General features: G+C 47.9%; 2 protein-coding genes across 4 annotated transcripts in view; one reads left to right on the top strand and one right to left on the bottom strand.

Moving 5' to 3' along the window:
* The window catches only part of CDCA7L (cell division cycle associated 7 like), a 55444-nt gene extending 37395 nt beyond the window's left edge, over positions 1-18049 (top strand). For 2 of the 3 annotated variants that reach the window (XM_024738429.1, XM_024738431.1), the window contains exons 2-10: positions 3147-3287; positions 7743-7880; positions 11000-11374; positions 13009-13080; positions 13195-13365; positions 14124-14249; positions 15182-15331; positions 16354-16490; positions 17027-18049. In XM_024738429.1, coding sequence (XP_024594197.1) covers positions 3147-3287; positions 7743-7880; positions 11000-11374; positions 13009-13080; positions 13195-13365; positions 14124-14249; positions 15182-15331; positions 16354-16490; positions 17027-17057 — 1341 coding nt within the window. In that variant the 3' untranslated portion in view covers positions 17058-18049. The remainder of the gene's footprint in view (positions 1-3146; positions 3288-7742; positions 7881-10999; positions 11375-13008; positions 13081-13194; positions 13366-14123; positions 14250-15181; positions 15332-16353; positions 16491-17026) is intronic. The other variant, XM_024738430.1, reaches the window with a different exon arrangement.
* The window catches only part of DNAH11 (dynein axonemal heavy chain 11), a 307654-nt gene continuing 306688 nt past the window's right edge, over positions 18037-19002 (bottom strand). Inside the window, 1 exon segment of the mRNA XM_024738428.1 lies at positions 18037-18316. Within this exon segment, the coding sequence (XP_024594196.1) occupies positions 18069-18316 (248 nt within the window). The 3' untranslated portion in view covers positions 18037-18068.

Below are 19002 nucleotides of genomic sequence, written 5' to 3'. Positions count from 1 at the left end.
TCTGTCCAGGCAAAGCAATGATACTTTACTAGCGAGGAGCACACCTAGATCTCAGAGTTTGATTTCCAAATGCCTGGGCTCCTTGGAGAAATGGCTCATTCGGGGTCTGGGGCCAGTACAAGGCTAGCTTGGCACGCCTGTTGTGTCGGAAAACAAGGAGGTGCTCAGAGGCTATTAGGATTGTGTCAAAAGGACACAGAAGCTGGCTTGAAGGAGCTGTCAGTAGCCAAATTTGGGACAATCTGAGTATCAGAAAGAATGATGACAGAGTAATGGGTTAAAACACATTAACTTAAAACAATCCATGAAACTACCTGGGAGGGAGAGTGGGGAGAGAAGGAAAGAGGGAGAGAGAGGGATAGATCCGAAGAGAGAGAATATTACATTACAGGAGAATGCCACCTAACATACGAAGGAGGAATAGTTTTTGAAAATCACCATTTTGTAACCGCTAACGTGGTGATTGATTCAGGCGAGGGGTATCAATGGATACCGAAACTGTTGAGTGAAATGCTATCAGGGAGAAGGATAGTCATAGAATCTCAAATATCATCCTAGTTATTACTTAACAAGCACAAAGGGGTAAAGATACTTTTGCTAAGAAGAAATCTGGCAGATCTCACTTTAACTTGGTGATCAAACAGCATCACCACTAAAGACACAACCAGATGTTACATGCGATGTGTAGCAGGAACGCAGCACTGCCCACGAAGGAGTCTGGCCGAAGAAAAGCACACTTGAGTCTGAGACTCTAGATTTAAGTACCAAATTACAGGAAATCCAGAGGGACAGAGGAGTCTACTAGATACCATCTTGGGGCTGCAAAAATCAAAAACCAAACCTCCAGACTCTGGCAAACCGTACAGTCAGATAACCCAGTTTCTTCAAAAATCAGTTGTGAGGGCTTCCCTGGTGGCGCAGTGGTTGAGAGTCCGCCTGCCGATGCAGGGGACACGCGTTCGTGCCCCGGTCCGGGAAGATCCCACAGGCTGCGGAGTGGCTGGGCCCGTGAGCCATGGCCGCTGAGCCTGTGCGTCCGGAGCCTGTGCTCCGCAACGGGAGAGGCCACAACAGTGAGAGGCCCGCGTACCGCAAAAAAAAAAAAAAAAATCAGTTGTGAGAAGAAAGTTAAATATGAAGGTGACGTGAGAAAGGACTTGAGACGTATTGACCAATGTATGGGCCTTATTTGGATCTTGATACAAATACACTGGGGGCTGAAAAAAATAATAGTAACTGTGGACACAGACTGTATATTTGCTCGTAACACAGGGTGAAATGATACTGTGTCTACAATTGCTTTAAAATAATTTAGAAGGAGGGCAGTTGGGTTGGGATACAGATGAAACAAGGCTAGCCATGGACAGGTAATTGCTAGGGTGTCCACATGTGTGTTCATGATACTATTCCATCTACTTAGGAATGTATTTGAAAGTTTTACAATTAAGTTAAAAATACTGCTAATTAATAGGGAATAGCTTGACATTTTGTGCCTCTTTATGCAATGCATTGAGAAGTACATGTCATCTGTATAGAATTGTTGCCAATAATATCTGAGTCTATCAGGAAACAATCACATAAGCTCAGAATGTGTGACATTCTACAAGGCAGTTTTCTTGGGTTGTCTACAAAATGTCAGTTATGAAAAGCAACAAAAAATAATGTCATAAAAAAACAGTCAAATACAATACATGATTCTTTTTTGCCCTTAAAAAGTTATGAAAGGGGCTTCCCTGGTGGCGCAGTGGTTGAGAGTCCACCTGCTGATGCAGGGGACACGGGTTTGTGCCCTGGTCCAGGAGGATCCCACATGCCGCGGAGCGGCTGGGCCCGTGAGCCATGGCCGCTGAGCCTGCGCGTCCGGAGCCTGTGCTCCGCAATGGGAGAGGCCACAACAGTGAGAGGCCCGTGTACTGCAAAAAAAAAAAAAAAGTTATGAAAGATATTTTGGGTACAATGCAGACATCTGAATATGGATTCATAATACATGATATTATTGAATTAATATTATTTTAGGTATGATGATGGTTATGTGGTTCTTCAGCAGAATGTCCTTTTTCTTAGAAGTGTATGGAAGTATTTTAGGGTGAATTGTATGGTGTCTGCAAATGACTTGAAACATACATGGATTAGGTTGCTGCATTTTAAATCACTATTTTCCTAGGTTGGAAACATTCAAATATCAGCAAATGCCTGAGATTCAACCTAACATTTGTTGAAAGAGAAAAAAGCAAATGGGGGGGCTCTACGTGAAGCATCTACAAATGTTTGCACTATTCTTTCACCTTTCTGTGTGTTTGAACTTTTTCTAAACAGTTAAGAACAAACAGGTAGTCAGCGTACAAAAATGAACTCTCAGCAGATACATATTTGTTAGATTAAGTGTGCTGACAACGTTCTCGCTGGCAATAATTGCCTGGAATAGTGTTTGATAGAATTAATTTGAAACTAAGATTGATTCAGAATACAGAAAAGAAGGAAAGCTTTATTTCATTGTATGAACTTTCATGTGACAAAGAACAGAAAAATAACTATAGGTAGAAATTAAGAGTTTAGTGATGTCTTAAGGACTTTTTTTTTTAACGTGGATAACATTTAAAGACAGATCCACTGTAGGGCTTCCCTGGTGGTGCAGTGGTTGAGAGTCCGCCTGCCGATGCAGGGGACACGGGTTCTGGGAAGATCCCACATGCCGCGGAGCGGCTGGGCCCGTGAGCCACGGCCGCTGAACCTGCGCGTCCGGAGCCTGTGCTCTGCAATGGGAGAGGCTACAACAGTGAGAGGCCTGCATACCGCAACAAAAAAAAAAAAAAAAAAAAAGGACAGATCCACTGTAGGAGAAAATTTTCTTATTTTTTGTCAAGAGATCAAAAATGGCTTTTATCTAGGCATGGCCTCAACACTCCTTGTAAGATAGGATATATCTCTAGAATTTGAAAAAGAGAAACTCTTATCCTCTTCCACCCCTTCCCTGGTTGCCATGAGGTGTCAAGTTGAGGCACATTTTGCTCAGGGTTATTGGGGTTTTGTGAGCAACCATGGCAGGTTGATAAGGTCATGAGATGGTAATTCCTACTCCTCTACAAAATTTCCCTAAGTGATTATAACAGCCCCTGATATTATCCTCCTTTTTTCAATCCAAACAGATCCCTAAAGAAGTGGCTGACATCTTTAACGCCCCCAGTGATGATGAAGAGTTTGTCGGTTTCCAAGATGATGTTCCCATGGAAACCCTGTCATCAGAGGAGAGCTGCTATAGTTTTGACTCACTGGAGTCAGGGAACCAGGTATGGGTGCCTCCTTTCAAGGCAGGCGTATCCGTCTGGAAGCTTGGATCTTGGTTCGGATATTCTTTTACTTGAACATGGTCTGAGACTGGTGGTATCAGTTAATTGTCGAGCATCTTATTTTATTAGTGTTACACCTTCATGTTTCAAGCAACTGGTGGGGGTACCTCGCTCAGTTTTGTTGTTTAAATCCTTTCTATGTACAATAATTTTTTTTTTTTTTTCAGTAAAGGGGACCTCACATGATCAAATCCGTCTTCTTTGCCACCTCGGGGCTGCAGCCTGTGGCCAGGCTGTATTTGGAGCGCTCCCACACAGCTGGCGGGGGAGGGCTGATCCCCCAGCAATAGCGTAGGAGTGTGTGGTTACCATGAGACACATGGCCTCTGTGCTGCTGCGGTGAGGCTCTGTCCGCACCTCACTCATGGGATTGCTGGCGAGAGCATTGTTCTTTCTTTAATTCCTTTGATCTGTGGCAGACACAAGTTGCAGTTCTCGGAGAGGTAGATCCCTGGAGGTTTATGTTGGGATTTGGCAGGAGCATGGCCAAAGTATCCAGGCTTCCGTGGCATTTTTTTCTGAGTTCATTTGTGGCACTCAAAATTCCTCATTCTCCCTCGACCATGGCCTCCCTAAAAAGCTGTGAGTTAAACCCACCTAGCTTCCACTGGGAAAGTAGAGGAAGGCAGACAGTTAATTATGTAAGTGAAGCCCCCGCTTGACGGCAGTGTGTGTGGTCTCCTCACCTTATTTGATGCCTCAGCATCATTTGACACCCCCCCCCCCCAGCCACCTGCTTCCACTCCCCTTGGTCTCTTTCTCTTACACCTTTTGTTCTTGGTTGTCATCCCTTCTACTTCCTGTCCCCATCTGTGGATGTTCTCCACGATTTTATCTTCAGACCTTTCCACTTAATGATCTCAGTGCCTGGCCCAGTCTCAGCCGTTGCCTCCTGGTCCTTTGTGGTTTGGGTCTTCCCTCCAGCCCCAGATGTACTTCTGACAGACACTTGGATCCATCGTCATTGCTCAAGGGAGATCTGAAACTCACCATTTTCCCTCCCTGGTTGTCTGTCTTCCCCATTCTTGTCTCCAACTTTGGAGCTCTTGATGCCTCCTCTTTCCTCACCCATCTCCTCAAGTCCCTTGCAGGAGCTCATGAATCTTCTGCCATGTTCCTCACCTCCATCCCTTCCCGTCTCTTGCCTCCTCAGCTCCCGTGGTTCCCATAGTCCTTACCGCAGGTGTGGGACTGAGCTCTGGTCACCATCCTCCCCTGTTCAGAAATCACCAGTCCCTCCGTTCGAATGTGGTCAGGCAGTGAGGGGCAGCCTGCTGGGTCCAGCATGAGTGGCCCTCCGAGCGGCGCCAGCATGAGCCTGGCGGGCAGCAGGCCTTAAGGAACAGAGCGGCCGCCCTTGCTGCTGTGACGACTGCCCCTTCTCCTGTGCCCTCACACCTGCCCCCAGTGCAGCCCTGCTCCCGAGTCTGACCCCGGCATGCATTCCGTGGCCCGTGACAACATGCTTTTCATGCAGAGTACCCTGAATTCACTCTCTCCCTGGGAAGGCGCAGGCACTGTTATTATTCCTGTTTCACGGGGGATGAAACTGAAGTGTGGGGAGGTGAAGTGACTTGGTCTGAGGCCTCACATCTGAGAAGTGGCCGAGCTGGGATGTTCCTAATCTAGGAGCCCCACTTCTCAGCCTCGTGCCTTGCACGGCTCTCTCCTGCGGGCTTTGCAGCAGGAGACCAGAAACTGCATCCATGCCCCCCGCATGCACTGTTCTGCCCCCTGTGCACACTGGTCCAGGCTCTTCATCCTGCCTCTGTGCGCTCTCAGCATCTTTCTAGCCTCTAGCCCAGTTTAGATGCAGGTCAAATGATTCTGCTTCCACGAAGTCTTACTGGATTTTCTTTCTTTCTGTGCGCCATGTTGCGTGTGTCTCCCTTACAACACTGATCCTCGCCATGGTGACCTGTGGACTTGTCCAGCTCCCTTACTAAATGACAAGCTCCTTGATGGAAGGGGCCTCATACTTGAACGGTGCTTTCCAGCTTCCCCGGCTTGGGCTGCTTCCTTGGGTTGTCCCTTTCCTCTTGTTTCATACATCCAGTGCCCATGGGCGAAGGAGCACCCATGGGGTGGAACTGAGGTGGGATACTTGTCTGACTGGTTCAGCCACCATGACTTCCAGTCTGTTTCTTCACATCCCATGAGCTTCAAAAAAAAAAAAAAAAAAGTCACCATTCTGTTAGCTTCTCTTCTGATCTGTTTTTTGCTTATTTTTTTTTTTTTTTTTTTTTTGCGGCACGCGGGCCTCTCACTGCTGTGGCCTCTCCCGTTGTGGAGCACAGGCTCTGGACGCGCAGGCTCAGCGGCCATGGCTCATGGGCCTAGCCGCTCCACGGCATGTGGGATCTTCCCGGACCGGGGCACGAACCCGTGTCCCCTGCATCGGCAGGCGGACCCTCAAACACTGCACCACCAGGGAAGCCCTGCTTATGTTCTTGATCACGGTAGATGCAGGTCACCAAAGCCCACACCATACTGTCTAGTAGTGATTTTAAAGGGTAACGGCCAGATTTCGGAGAACAAAGAGCTGTGTGAGGCTTGTAATCAGGGACACAGGAGACTGTGGAGTGGATGTTCGCTTTGTTACAGACCCCCATTAAAGATGGTTTTTACACCCTGTGAAATCAGGAGAATAAAAGCATGGGCCATGGTCTAGGGCTGCAGCTGACTTGTTTTCTCTATCAGAACTGGCCACCAAAGATACTGATCTCTCCCAGGCTGACGGCTGCCTGTGACACCAGCTCAAAGCACAGAAAGAGCCAGAGGACTGGCAGGTTGGAACCTGCTGTTCCAAGGCATGACCTGTTCGGGCTCCAGCCGGGGACTTTGGGTCGATGATGAAGTGTGCACATGGGCCCCACTGCCCTGCAGCAGCCTGCAGGGGCTGGCCCAGGGCTCTTGAGCCAGATGTTTCCTGCCCTCGGAGGCGGTGGGTTTCCTTGGGAGCCAACCGCGCACCATTCTTCATGACAGACCCTGGCCTGCTGCTTCCCCACCTGGACCCCACACACTCCGGATCCATTTTAACCCGCCGAGAGGAGCCGCGTGAACTTGTACGTAGTGTGTGCAGCAGTGCCGGCGCTGGTCTCCCTGAAGCACAATTTCAATTTCACTTTAAAGAAACTTCCCTTTTGTGTGTGAATTTTTTTTTTTTTTTTTTAAGCAGCTGCACCACAGCTATCAACAAAGGGATGAAGTAATTTACATCTGAGCACAGTCACTCCAATTACCCATAATAATTCACAGGAGACATTTTTAAGCTTAAAAAAAATGGCAGATATAGGCATTTCTTTCTTTTTCCCCTGGGAAGTTTTTCCATTCATCTGTTATGTCTGTTTTTCTCCAGAGACTGATGATCCGAGGTCGAAGAAGTGTGTAATTAAAGTCAGGGAAAAGGCAGGCAGGGAGATAAAGTTTCTCCAGCCGCATGTGCTGTCATGAGGGGTCATACCCCTGCATCAGGGGTAGGAGGGGAGACGTCAGAGGCAGCAGGGGACATGGACTCCAGGCCTGGCTGCCAGCTTGGAGGAGGCTGGTTTGTGGGTCTCTGTTCTGTACTGCCATTCTTGCTTTTCCCCTCCTCTCTTTCAAGCATGCCATTTATTTTTATGAGTTCAAAAGAAAGAAAAAGTCATTACTGGAACATGTCCTTTCTGAGTCAGCCGTGTAACATCTTTCCTCGGGCTCCCTTGCTACCTGCCGGCGGTGGCTGCTTCTCACCTCCTGTGGGAGAGGGACTCCCTAGCGGTGACGGAGCAACTGCGTTCTCCTCAGCGGGGGACGGGGCGGGGTGTGGAAGCCTCCAGGCTTGTCCTGCCCGGAGGCATGCTGTCTGTGAACCAGGCATCTCCCCTGGGAGGAGCCGGCTTGGGATGGCTGTTGGAAAGGAAAGCCAAGCGTGCGTGGAGGAGCCAGGGCCAGGTCTTCTCCTCCATGTGTTTTCTGTTGTGTGTGAACGCAGATGCTCCTGATGGCCCGCCCCGGCGGGAGAAACTGAATTCCATCAGCCCCTACCGGGCACACCAGCTGATGGAGGCTGCGGCCATTCTGGTTTTTTGAAATTGTTCAATTTGTGGGTCTAACTTTCTGCAAACTATGGAAAATATGTATATATACGTGTGTTTTTATTGTGGTAAAATCTACATAAAATTTACCATTTTAACCATTTTTAAGTGCGGTAAGTCCCAGTGCGCTGCCTGCAAGACACTGAGAGGCGTTATTCACAGCGTCTCGAGGCCTTCACCATTATCTGTTTCCAAAATGTTTTCATCGTCTCACACAGAAACTCTGTCCCCATTAAACAGCAACCGCCCTTGTCCCCAGCTCCTGCCAGCCTCTGTTCTTCTTTCTTTCTTCATGACATATGTGTTTTTAATTTAGCAGGATGTGCGTTTCCAGTCCGCAACCTTCACAGAAGAGCTAAGGAGAATTTTTAGAGAGGACAGTGACTCAGAGACGGAAGAATTTGAAGGATTTACGCAGAGTGATCTGGATGTTAACAGTAACGCAGAAGTAACGGTAATACTTATCAGCGTGAGGGAGGCTGGTTGTAATATTTTTAGTCCTGGTTCCGAATTGTATGGTTACTTGTAAGAAGTCACTTTACACATGAAAAGGTTTTACTTTTTCTTACATGTTCATCTTATAAGCCAGTTAACAAAATATGAAGATTTTACTTTTTCTTACGTGTCCATCTTCTAAGCCACTTAGCTAAATGTAAACTTGGCTATTCTAAGGCGAATTCCTGGCCCACCAGTCCATTACGCTCTTAGAGGAAATCCAGTTGTCTTTCCTGGGTGCCTTTGGAGTCTGGGGGGATGTGTCCTAGGCGTCCCTTATTATCCTTATCAGAGAATTTATTTCAGACTTTTTTGAACCTCTTTTATCTGAAAAGAGGAGGGTCTGAGAGTAACAAGTTCCTGAAAGTCATTTTCTGTTGTGCGCCAAGTCATGTTCTTAGGTTTGGAGTTGATTTGGCAAAAATTTAGCTGTGGTACGAACTTAGTGTTTTGTCTGTGCATTCTTGATTTGGATCACGACATGCTTTTTAATGATAAAGGTGACCTGGGCTTGTCTGATTCCTAAGGGAAGTCTGCCCCTTTGCCATCAAGAGACTTGTTGGTTGATCTCTTTTTAGTATATGTGTTTAGTAGGCCAGTTGACTGCCGACCAGTATTTGAATCTCAGGGTAACTTTGAAGAACAGCCTTTGGATTTTTTTTAGGCATAAAAATGTTTTTTACTAACTGAAAAGTAGCATACATTTATCTCATAAAATCAATACACCACTTCCTTCTTTGGTATAAAGATAAGGGATAGAGCGGTTAAGCCTCATTACGTTCAGAAGCTCCCAGAGAAGCACTCCTGGCGTGGAACCTGTGTGGGTGTTTAAAGAATCTGTAACCAGTAGCGTTGCTTTGTCCTTCACCTTTTCCTGGGGGGACTTAAGGCCTGGAAGCCTTAATGGTAGGCTGCCTTGCTTGATGGTGATTGATTTCTGTGAATAGCAACACAGACCTGTGCCAACCTATCGGCCTCAGCCCCCCGCCCCTTGGCTTTCTTTACAGAAGTTATTTGCATGGCAGTTCATGTGTTCTGGCCAGCAAGGCTCTGGTTTCTAGAGATCCTTCCAAACCCTGATGGGTATCATCGACTCTTAGTGACTTGTTTATCTTCTCTTCTTTAGCTAAGTAATGTTGGGATATTCAAAGAATTTGTTTCCAGCATGCAAAAGTGAATTACCCCCAGCACCTTTTTTTTGGTTTTCTTCCAAATCTGTACATTTAGGGAATGAATCGTGACCTGTTACATTGACTCTGATATAACTCATAGCTCAGGGCAGGTCCACCTGTACATTTATTTTGAAATTCAGTGAGAAAGCAAGCCTTGTTGCCTCCTCACCCAACTCCCGCCCACCCTAGTGAGTAGTGGTGAGACCACCTTTCTGGCAATAGGGTATGACGCTCCGTTGGTGTCCAGTGGTCTTGTAGCCAGACGTGAAACTGCCGCAGCCGTGATGCTGGCTCTCAGGTCGGAGTCTCCACTGGTGACTCCTTCCGTACTTCAGTCCTTTGTAGTACGCTACTCCACGGCCTTGGTAAAGAGATGGGGGCTAGACGGCGATTATGATAAATGAAGAAAGCCAGTCAGGGGAGATAATTCCCCTGAAGTTCTCCAACAGTGTCGTCTAACAGATTCCTCTGCAGCCCACTATTTGGAATTCCAAAGCTACTAACGTGGAGAGTTCAGGATATTAAAACAAATAGGTAACTCCGTACAGTACAGTCTTATTTCTCTGCCTGGCTTTTTGTGCATTGATACATACACCAAGGTTTGGAAGTTGTCTGCCTTTTTTTTTTTTTTTTTTTTTTTTTTTTTGTGCGGTCCGCGGGCCTCTCACTGCTATGGCCTCTCCCGTTGCGGAGCACAGGCTCCAGACGCGCAGGCTCAGCGGCCACGGCTCACGGGCCCAGCCTCTCTGTGGCATGTGGGCATGTGGGATCTTCCCGGACCGGGGCATGAACCCGTGTCCCCTACATCGGCAGGCGGACTCTCAACCACTGAGCCACCAGGGAAGCCCTGTCTGCTTTTTTTTTTTTCCCTCCCACCGCTTTATTTTTAACTTGAGTCCAGCTGGAATTTGGGGGGGGTGGTCACTGAGGAAGAAGCAGAGTCATTAACTGAATCCCAGGCGGCTTCTGGTGCTGTTCTCAGCTCTCCTCACAACCTGAGTCCCTGACAGAGGTGCCCAGGCTACACTGTCCAGCCTGTGGTCAAGGAAAGAGGCCAGGCGATGACCTTGATCCCAGTATTTAAACCCATCTCTACTGTTGCTAAGAGTCCTCTTTGCATCTGAGATGTCCCCTTGCTGTTGCCTGCCATTCTTACTGTGTTCTCACGTGTGAAACCAAGTTATCTTTTAATGCTGGAGACCTATGCCGAGTGGAGACTGAAAATTGAGGCTGAGAATTGCTTGAGCTGACTGAACAGGTGCCTGCAGCCACCTGCAGAGCTGTCTGCCTGATTGCACCCCATGGCGCTGCGGGTTACAGAAAGGGGAGGAGGCTTCCCTTGAGTGAGGACCCAGTGTATCCTGGGGATGAGGTTCCGCCACTGACCCCGACGGCAAGTCATCTGCCTGCTCCTTGGTCACGGCACGAAAATGAAGTCCGCTCTCCTGTCGCTCTTCCTCGTGCGTTGTGTTCCAGCTAGTTAGGGCAGAATGGTACTTTACTTTTCACTCAGCACTCCGTTTTTACCTGAGGATACCTCTGATGTCATGCACACCCTTTTCTTTATTCCCATATTCCTGGGCTCCCAGGTGTGCCAGCTTGGCTGGTCCACTGGGGAGGAGCCCACCTCGTCAGCGTCTGGCTTCCAGCCTGATGCTCTGAACAGAACACAGTCTGCTGGTGGGTGTGGCTGGGCCAGAGCGCGGAGCAGCCCGCTCTTTGATTTTGTTCATCTACAAAGTACTTGCGCATTTAACTGAAGAGTTCAGAGGGAACTACCAATAGGAAGGGAGAGCTTTCGACTATTCACTGTTCTCCTAAAATACTGTCAGAGTGGTTTTAAGTGTGTGTCTTTCTGAAGGTTTGTTTATAGGCACTGTCTTTGTTCTTTCTCTCATTTCATTAGCTCGTGGAGTCAGAGCTCAGTGATGATGGTAAAGCATCTTTCATGAGTGAGGAAGAGGAAGATGAAGAAGAGGAGGCTCCACCTAGAAGCAGCAGGCCGAGAAGAAGCAGTATTGGTCTTCGAGTAGCCTTTCAGTTCCCCACCAAGAAACCGGCAAAAAATGCTGGTAAGAACAGTTCTCCTGAGCCGTTGTTTTCTGGCTCGCACATACAGGACAGTAAGGGTGGAATTCTTGGAAGAAAGACAAGCTGCAGACAGAGGAAGGAAAGGGAAGATTCTGCCTCTGAGTCTGAGGACGACTCCAGGGACGAGGGCCAGGAGAGCTCAGATGCCCTGCTGAAAAGGACCATGAACATCGAGGAGAACAAAGCCATGGTAAGGCCGCGCGGCCCAAGACAGCCACTGCTGGGGCTCCCAGGGCTGCGTCCCCACAGCCGCTGCTGCTTTGGCTTCGTTCAGGAAGTGTGCTCTGGGCATTGTGGGTTCTTTCTCTTTTCTTGGACCCCAAGCGGTTATCACCTGATTAGCTCTGGTTTGGGAACAGAGACTCCCAGGACCATTTTTAGCCCCCTCCACAGTGCCATGGACTAAACGCCATTTACTGTTGATCAAGTTATGTTGCAAATATGCAGTGGTATTTTACAGAGATGAGAGGCCCTGTTCCCAGCAGAAAGAAGCAGTGTGTAAACATGGGTGTCATGAAGCCCACTTAGAAGTTGCTTTGTGCAGGTCAGGCAGGCAGCTTTCAACCTAGATGCCGTAGTGTCAAGATATCAGCTAAAGGAATGAAAGGGGTCTAGGTATTAAAAGGAACTGAGCAGTTTTGAATCACTTTAAAATGTTTTCACCAGAATAATTAATGGAACAAGGTGAAATCTTTGTGTATTTGGTTTTTCTGTATGTGGTCAGTAACTGTGGTTTCCTTCATAATTTTATACACACAGAATTAAAAAAAATCATACCAATCATCATCACTTTTAGTATTTTGGTATATTTTTTTCTTTAATATTTTCTTTTTAAAAAGCATAATTTAATGATACTGTATATGCAGTCTTATTATATGTCTATTAAGTTGCTTAAGAAAATATAAAGCCTACTTTGGGGTATAATTTATCCAGAGACATATTTGTGCTCAGTTAAGAGAAATTTTTAGCGTCGTATCTCTCTGCATCTTTAAAGTAAGAACTATGAGGGCTTCCCTGGTGGTGCAGTGGTTGAGAGTCCGCCTGCCGATGCAGGGGACACGGGTTCGTGCCCCGGTCCGGGAAGATCCCACGTGCCGCAGAGCGGCTGGGCCCGTGAGCCATGGCCGCTGGGCCTGCGTGTCCGGAGCCTGTGCTCCGTAACGGGAGAGGCCACAACAGTGAGAGGCCCGCATACTGCAAAAAAAAAATAAAAAATAAGAACTATGTTCATGATTTAGGATTTAGGGGTGACACCCATACCTCTGTGTAAGTCTAAAACTAAAAGAAATCCTAATTAAATTGTATGATTGGCACGTTAATGCCTGTTATTCGGTGTTCTTAGGTGTTTATTTGGGAATATTTTCAGAAATTATTTTTATTGATAAGAAATTAACCAACTTAAAGAGTCGGGGTTTCGGAGCTCTGAATAACTGGCGGAATGATCTAGTTGGGCCTTTTCTGTTGTGAACATGATGAAACTTGATTCAGGTGGGCAAAATGATAGGTTCCAGGGTCACACTGAGAGTTGGTAGCCCAGTCACGATTCTAACCGCGTGCTCCAGGCCTTGGACCTTCCAGGACAGTTTTCATCGTGTCTTCTTCTACCTAAGGAACGGGCATAGATTTTATTCCTCTCATGCTATCAGCATCTCACCTGCGTAGATAAAAATCTTTACATGTGAGGTTAAAAAAATAACAACTGCTGAGATCTTATGTAAACTACAAGTTTCTCATGGCTGCAAACTGGAAGACTTGTGATAACGTGTTAGATGAAGTAGACGTGGCAATATTTATGCACGATCCTTTCTTTCTTCTGAACTTCAGCTTGCTCAATTATTGGCGGAATTGAACTCAATGCCAGACTTCTTCCCGCTCCGAACCCCGAACTCAGCTTCTGTAAGTGGAACTCCTTATATGTATTGATTCCAGTACTCATGCACACAGTCGGTTGCTAGATGGCTTTCATTCCAGAAAGCAGCCAGCTGTGTGTGTCTGTGGTCTCACCTGCAGAAGAAGAAAGCAGTGAGGCGGGCCTTCTCAGAGGGACAGATCACACGGCGCACCAACCCGGCCCGGAGCGCACGGCCTCCCGAGAAGTTCGCCCTGGAGAACTTCACCGTGTCGGCCGCCAAGTTCGCAGAAGAGTTTTACAGTTTCAGAAGAAGGAAGACAACAAGCGGGGTATTTTCTGACTATAATGAACCAATGCTTCTTTGTCTAAGCCAGCGGTCCTCGCACGTGAGCGTACATCACAGCCCTCTGGGGCTCGGTGAGAGCGCTGAGGTTCTGACTCAGTAGGTCTGCAGCAGCTGAGAAGTTGCATTTCAGCCAAGTTCCCAGATGCTGTGGGTACTCCTGGGACCGCACTCGGAAAAGAACCCCGGGCCTGAGCTTGCGCTTGATCTAAGCTGTAGGCCATGAAGCGGGTCCTTCCTCTAAACCGAGCAATGGTTAGGACCCCAGCTTCATCTCCAGTGGAGGCCGTAAAGGGCTGATAACGGCAGCAGGTGGCTTCGTGGTTTTGCTTGTGGGCAAGTACAGTGATGTCTCTGGTCTTTCTGTTTAGGAATGGGGAGTTTGGAGTGCTTTCAGTCTAGAGCAAGACACTCTGGACCCTTCCTATTTGTGGCTTTGGCTATTCAGTGTGGTTCACTTCCCCGGCCTCACAGAGCTTGCCGCAGGTGACCGTTCACTGGTCAGGGAAACCCTGAGCTTCTGATTTATCGTTCTGTGTCACCTTGCTATCAGGGAGGCTTGGCACTAAGGATAGGAGCTCAGCAAATGACTAATAAAATGTATGAATGATTTCAGGGAAATAGAAGAGGGACATAGTTCACATTCATGGTCCTAGAGCTCTGAGGAACTTAAAACTTCTACAATTTTTTTTTTTAACCGCCCAAACCATCTAATGCCCAGTTCTGCTTTGGCTCGTTCCGCAGGGGAGATGCCAGGGATATCGACGACGTCGCCGTGTATCTTCTTTCCGGCCAGTGGAGGACATCACTGAAGAGGACCTGGAGAATGTGGCCATAACTGTTCGAGATAAAATCTATGATAAAGTTCTGGTAAAGTATATCTGATGAATAATTCACGTGATCGTGACCTATGCTGGGAGTCCCAGGCACTGGTATTTGAAATCCTGCCTTGTTTTAAACTGTATCTGGGCTTACGCATTTGTGCCGTCTCCCCAGGGCGCAGAGGTGGGCTCCGAGTTGGAGCAGCTATAACTGGGAAAGGGGAGACAGGTCTCTCTGGGGGATGCATATTATCTGTGGGGGGAGGCAGGGGTGTAGTCTGGAAAAGCACAGTTGTAACTGTTATATTTTAAATAGTTTTTATGTTTTAAACGTTGAAAAATATAATACGCTTTTATAACCAAAAGAAATATATTTCCAATATAGTATTAACACATATTGAAAACGTATGTATAATATATATTTTATATAACCAACAGAAACTAAAGTTTGATCGAATATCTTTGTTAGATAGGAAATGTGTTCAATTTTTTCTAAATGGTAATGTAGAGGATGGCTTTGTGTTGTTTTGCATCCTTTTTAGATAATGGGACAGTGGCTTAAATACCGTTTAAAGGTTTTCAGTTTAATTGCCAACGTTTTAAAACCAGGAGATTTTATCCTGAACATAACCGGATTGCTAGGAACTGGGTTGGAGCCGTGTGGTGCTGCCCAGGGCTTATCATCACTCAGTCACCTGTCTCCCCTGTGGGCTCCGGTCTCTCCCATCATTTCTGTCCAGCTGATCATTTCATTTCTTCCAGGCTCCCTGCTCAGTCTCGCCTGCCCTAAGAGGCTTCTCTGGCCCCAGAACTAAAAGTGCTTACAGGCTGCCAGAGAGTGCCCGTGTTTGTACCAGAGAAACAGCACTGCTCGATTCTGGGGGAGAGGCAGGGCTGCTTTGTGCACTTAGGATATCCGTGTGGCCTCGTGGGCCTCCCCCTCCAAATCCCATGTTCACCACCCACCGCCTTCCGCCTCAGGGTAACACTTGCCACCAGTGTCGACAGAAGACCATTGACACCAAGACGGTGTGTCGGAACCAGAGCTGCGGCGGGGTGCGAGGACAGTTTTGTGGGCCTTGCCTGCGGAATCGCTATGGGGAGGACGTGCGATCGGCGCTGCTGGACCCGGTAGGCACAGTGCTCGCCTCGGCCTGAGTTGTATTGGTGAGGGGAGCAAGCTGAGGACGGGGCTCCTGGGCCCTCTATCAGGTACCCTGCAGCTGCAGAGCTCTGGGTTTTGTAGACCCCCCTCGCCACCCTCCTTTTCATTCTGCCTCTTGAGACTGGCAGCAATGAAAAGTAGAGTTTCCTGCCCTAGATAGGACCGGAGAAGACAGTGCGTTTCACTTTCCAGGGTCAGAGGCAAGCTTTCTTAGAGTTAGGGTTTGTACAGGCGAGCCTGTGTCCCTTTCCTCCAGCAGCGTCCTTTACCTTGGATTTGCCGGGGTCAGGCCCAGGGGGTGGGTATACCGCGGTGTAGGGTGCTTTCTGTGCGCACCTGCACTGCTCTGAGACTTCACGTCTGTTAGTGCAGTTTATTTCAGTTGTTATTCCTTTAGCCTCCCAACACCTTGGTTCTCTCTGTAAAATGAGATAATACATGGTATGATGGTGTGTATGCCCTTGAACCTGGGCAGTCTGGCTCCAGAGTCTGTGCTCTTAACTGCTGCAAGACCTCTGATGCAGCAGTCATGGGGGTAAATAGACTGTCCCTAGTTTGCAGGTGAATGTAAAGTACTGCTCAGGTTGAGTGATTTGAGAAACCCTATGCTCTCAGAAGCAGGGCCGACCTCCTGGGCGTGTGACCTGTGAAGTTGTAAGGGGCCCTGCACTTGCTCTGTCTGATACCTGAAATTCTCCAAAACTTTTTGAACATACGTCTACTAACAATGCACCTAGTCCTGTTTAAAACCAACACGTTTCAGTGTTTCTGCATGCGTGATCTGGGGTGATCAACCTTTCTGGACCCTTTTGAAACATGCGAGGGGAAGGAGACATTAGTACCTGTCACAGGGTGAAGGATTCTCTGAAGAGTCTCAGGTGATTAAAGATTGGTGGAGAGGCCGAGTGATCCAGGCTCAGTCAGAAGCTCATCTTGCGGGGAGAGCCTGTTGATAACGGGGGCGTTTCTGCTGCCATTGCTTCCCTAGGGTTGGGTGTGTCCTCCCTGCCGGGGCGTCTGCAATTGCAGTTACTGTCGGAAGCGTGATGGTCGCTGTGCCACAGGCATCCTCATTCATCTGGCCAAGTTTTACGGTTATAATAACGTTAAGGAATATCTGGAGAGGTAAGCCTCACAAATCAAAAACAGAGGTGGTAATTCCCGGGTGCAGCCGGAGAGACCCTCTAGGCAGGTACGGGGGTTGCCTTGTTTCAGTTGCTTCTTAGAAACCACGTCGAGTGCCAGTCGTCCTGTGTCTGTTTGCATTGGGCAAGCTTGGGACTGGTATTTTCCCTATCGGGAAGTTCCCTCCTTTGCTAGAATTTCCCCCGATTGCCTCCAACAGTAAAGAGTCCCTCCAACAGTAAAGAGTCTACAAGGCAGGCTGAGGGAAAGCTGTGAAGGCCCAAGGCAGCCCTAAGGAGAGGGGAGGCTTGGGCCACGTGCGCTTGGACCCTCGAGGGGGCTGCTTGTAGGGACGCAGGAGTCAGGCGGGTGGCCCTGGGGGCCGGCCCGCACCGCTGTGTGTGCCTGAGTCGGGCCTGAGCTGGTGACAGGAGAGCCGGTTCGGGCTCGGTACTCCGGGGGACGGTTGAGCCTCTAACCTAGGATGCCGCTGTGCTCGTGCCTCCGTCCCACTAATGCTTCCCATTTTTTCTCAGCTTACAAAAGCAGCTGGTAAAAGACAACTAAGAGAAGAACCAGCCAGCTCACCATGGAGGACTCCGACAAGACATGCCATTTGTGCCTAAGATTTCTTATGGTTGTGTTTGTATACAGAAATTCTTTGTAGAGCTAAATACTATTTTTTTTAAAGATTGTTTGTTTATATACTTCAAAAGATTTCTCAGGAAGACGAGAGAGGAATCGACCTACATGTATACGCAGGCCTGTTTATAGATTGAATTGTTAAAAGCATCTGATTTAAGAAACATAGTTTAGATGGGGGGTGGGTAGAGTTACCCCAGAGAAAACATTGTGTAAGCAGCTCTTGCCTTTGTTGCCTTGATCTTTCACCTCCCAAACCAGTCCCTGGAGGCCAGCTTGTGACGGGTTACGTCCCCTTTAAGTTTACCTTATCACAAGTGACCATAGTTTAAGCTGCTCTGGGTCATTGGAAATTTATATTGAAAAGGTTCCCCTAAATTACAAGGTGCAATTTCCCCGAAGAGCTTATTTTTGTTAACACTTGAACGAAAAGTGGACTGTCAGTCACATTCCGGACACTGGAGCGCTGCTGGCCAGCAGGAGTGGCTGCCTGGGGCCAGTGGCTTCTATCTTTTAAAAGAATATAAAGGTTAATACTTTTTGTTTATCTACAAGAACTAGGCTCCCGCGTGTATGGACCGGGAGGAGACTTCCAACCATATTGTTTTGGAGGTTCAGTGGAACGTTGATGAAAATGTGATCTATACTGTACTCTTTTCTGTGTTGCAGGAAGGCTGGGGAGAGCTAAAAATGAACAGATTTTTAGTAGGGGTCCCATCTTTTTCTACATTTGCTTCTTCTTGTCCCCCGTCTCTACTTTTCAGAGATGGTGTTTGTTTAAAAACAACGAATGCACATTTTAAGTTAGTTACTTGAAAGGTACATAAGCTGGACTCTGTTTTATGCCTCTCAGTAGGATAAACAACCGTGCAGGAACAAGGACATCTCTGCGGTGCTCCAGCGGGAGGAACAGAAGCCCCTCTGCAAGGGCTGTTGTTACGCCTCCAGCAGGAGGGCCACGCCTGCCAGGACCCATTTGGCCACCTTCTCTTTGCTCTTCAACCTGAAGGTCCAGACGCGGTTGGGGCCCCTTGTTTTGGTTTTGTACACAGGGCACTCGTAGGTGTGTTTGGTTTCCTGTCTGTCCGCGGGTATGGCTTTTGCAAAGATGACTGGCATTGCAGACCTTAACTCCTTGAGGTAGGCGTCCACGATGGCTCCTGACTGGCTGTCCCATCTGGCACCTACAGCATAAACCCAAGGGTTACGACCGTGCTGTATGTTGGTACTGAGCCTCTGTTCGTTGTAGGCAATAAACGTTCCGGTTTTGTCACTTCACTCCTCGTCAGTGGCTTCCTTAGCGAGCTGGCCCATGACTGAGGTGGGAAGGAGGTGAGGGTACTTGCTGCCCAGGGGCCACGCATACACTGTAAGCACTCTCCTCGCTCCTGTGCTAATGCCTGAACTCTCTCCTGTGAACAGTAAACTAAATGATCTGAATTTAAAAGGTGTAAACCTTACTTACGTGAAAACAGATTCCGTGAGACAGAATCACAGACGCACTTCCTTTAGAGAAGTGCATCTGCATACGCTTATGGTCAGTATAAGACGTGTCCAACTCACCACATTCCCTCCCCACTGCACCTTCTTTTCTTCGTCCTAAGTTCAGGTCACTTGTTGTTTATACCACCTACCCCGCCTTTAAAGCACGTGCCACACGTGTTCAGATGTTGAAAGTGAAAAAGGAGCATCTTGGCAGAGACTTGGAAAGCATTTCTCCAAGTGCCCTTTAAGGTAAGAGGAAGTGTTCTACAAGATAAGAGCATGGGTGAATAAACTTGGAAGATACGGCATATTCTTCCCCTTCGCCCAGAGATTCACGATATGCATTGGCATCTTACAGGCTTAGAGAGATCTGGTATTTTTACCA

The sequence above is a fragment of the Neophocaena asiaeorientalis genome, unplaced genomic scaffold (assembly GCF_003031525.2).
Source record: "Neophocaena asiaeorientalis asiaeorientalis breed wild unplaced genomic scaffold, Neophocaena_asiaeorientalis_V1.1 scaffold89, whole genome shotgun sequence".
Taxonomy (NCBI): Eukaryota; Metazoa; Chordata; class Mammalia; order Artiodactyla; family Phocoenidae; genus Neophocaena; species Neophocaena asiaeorientalis.
Note: the sequence above shows the minus strand (reverse complement) of the source record. Positions and strands in the feature narration are given on the sequence as shown.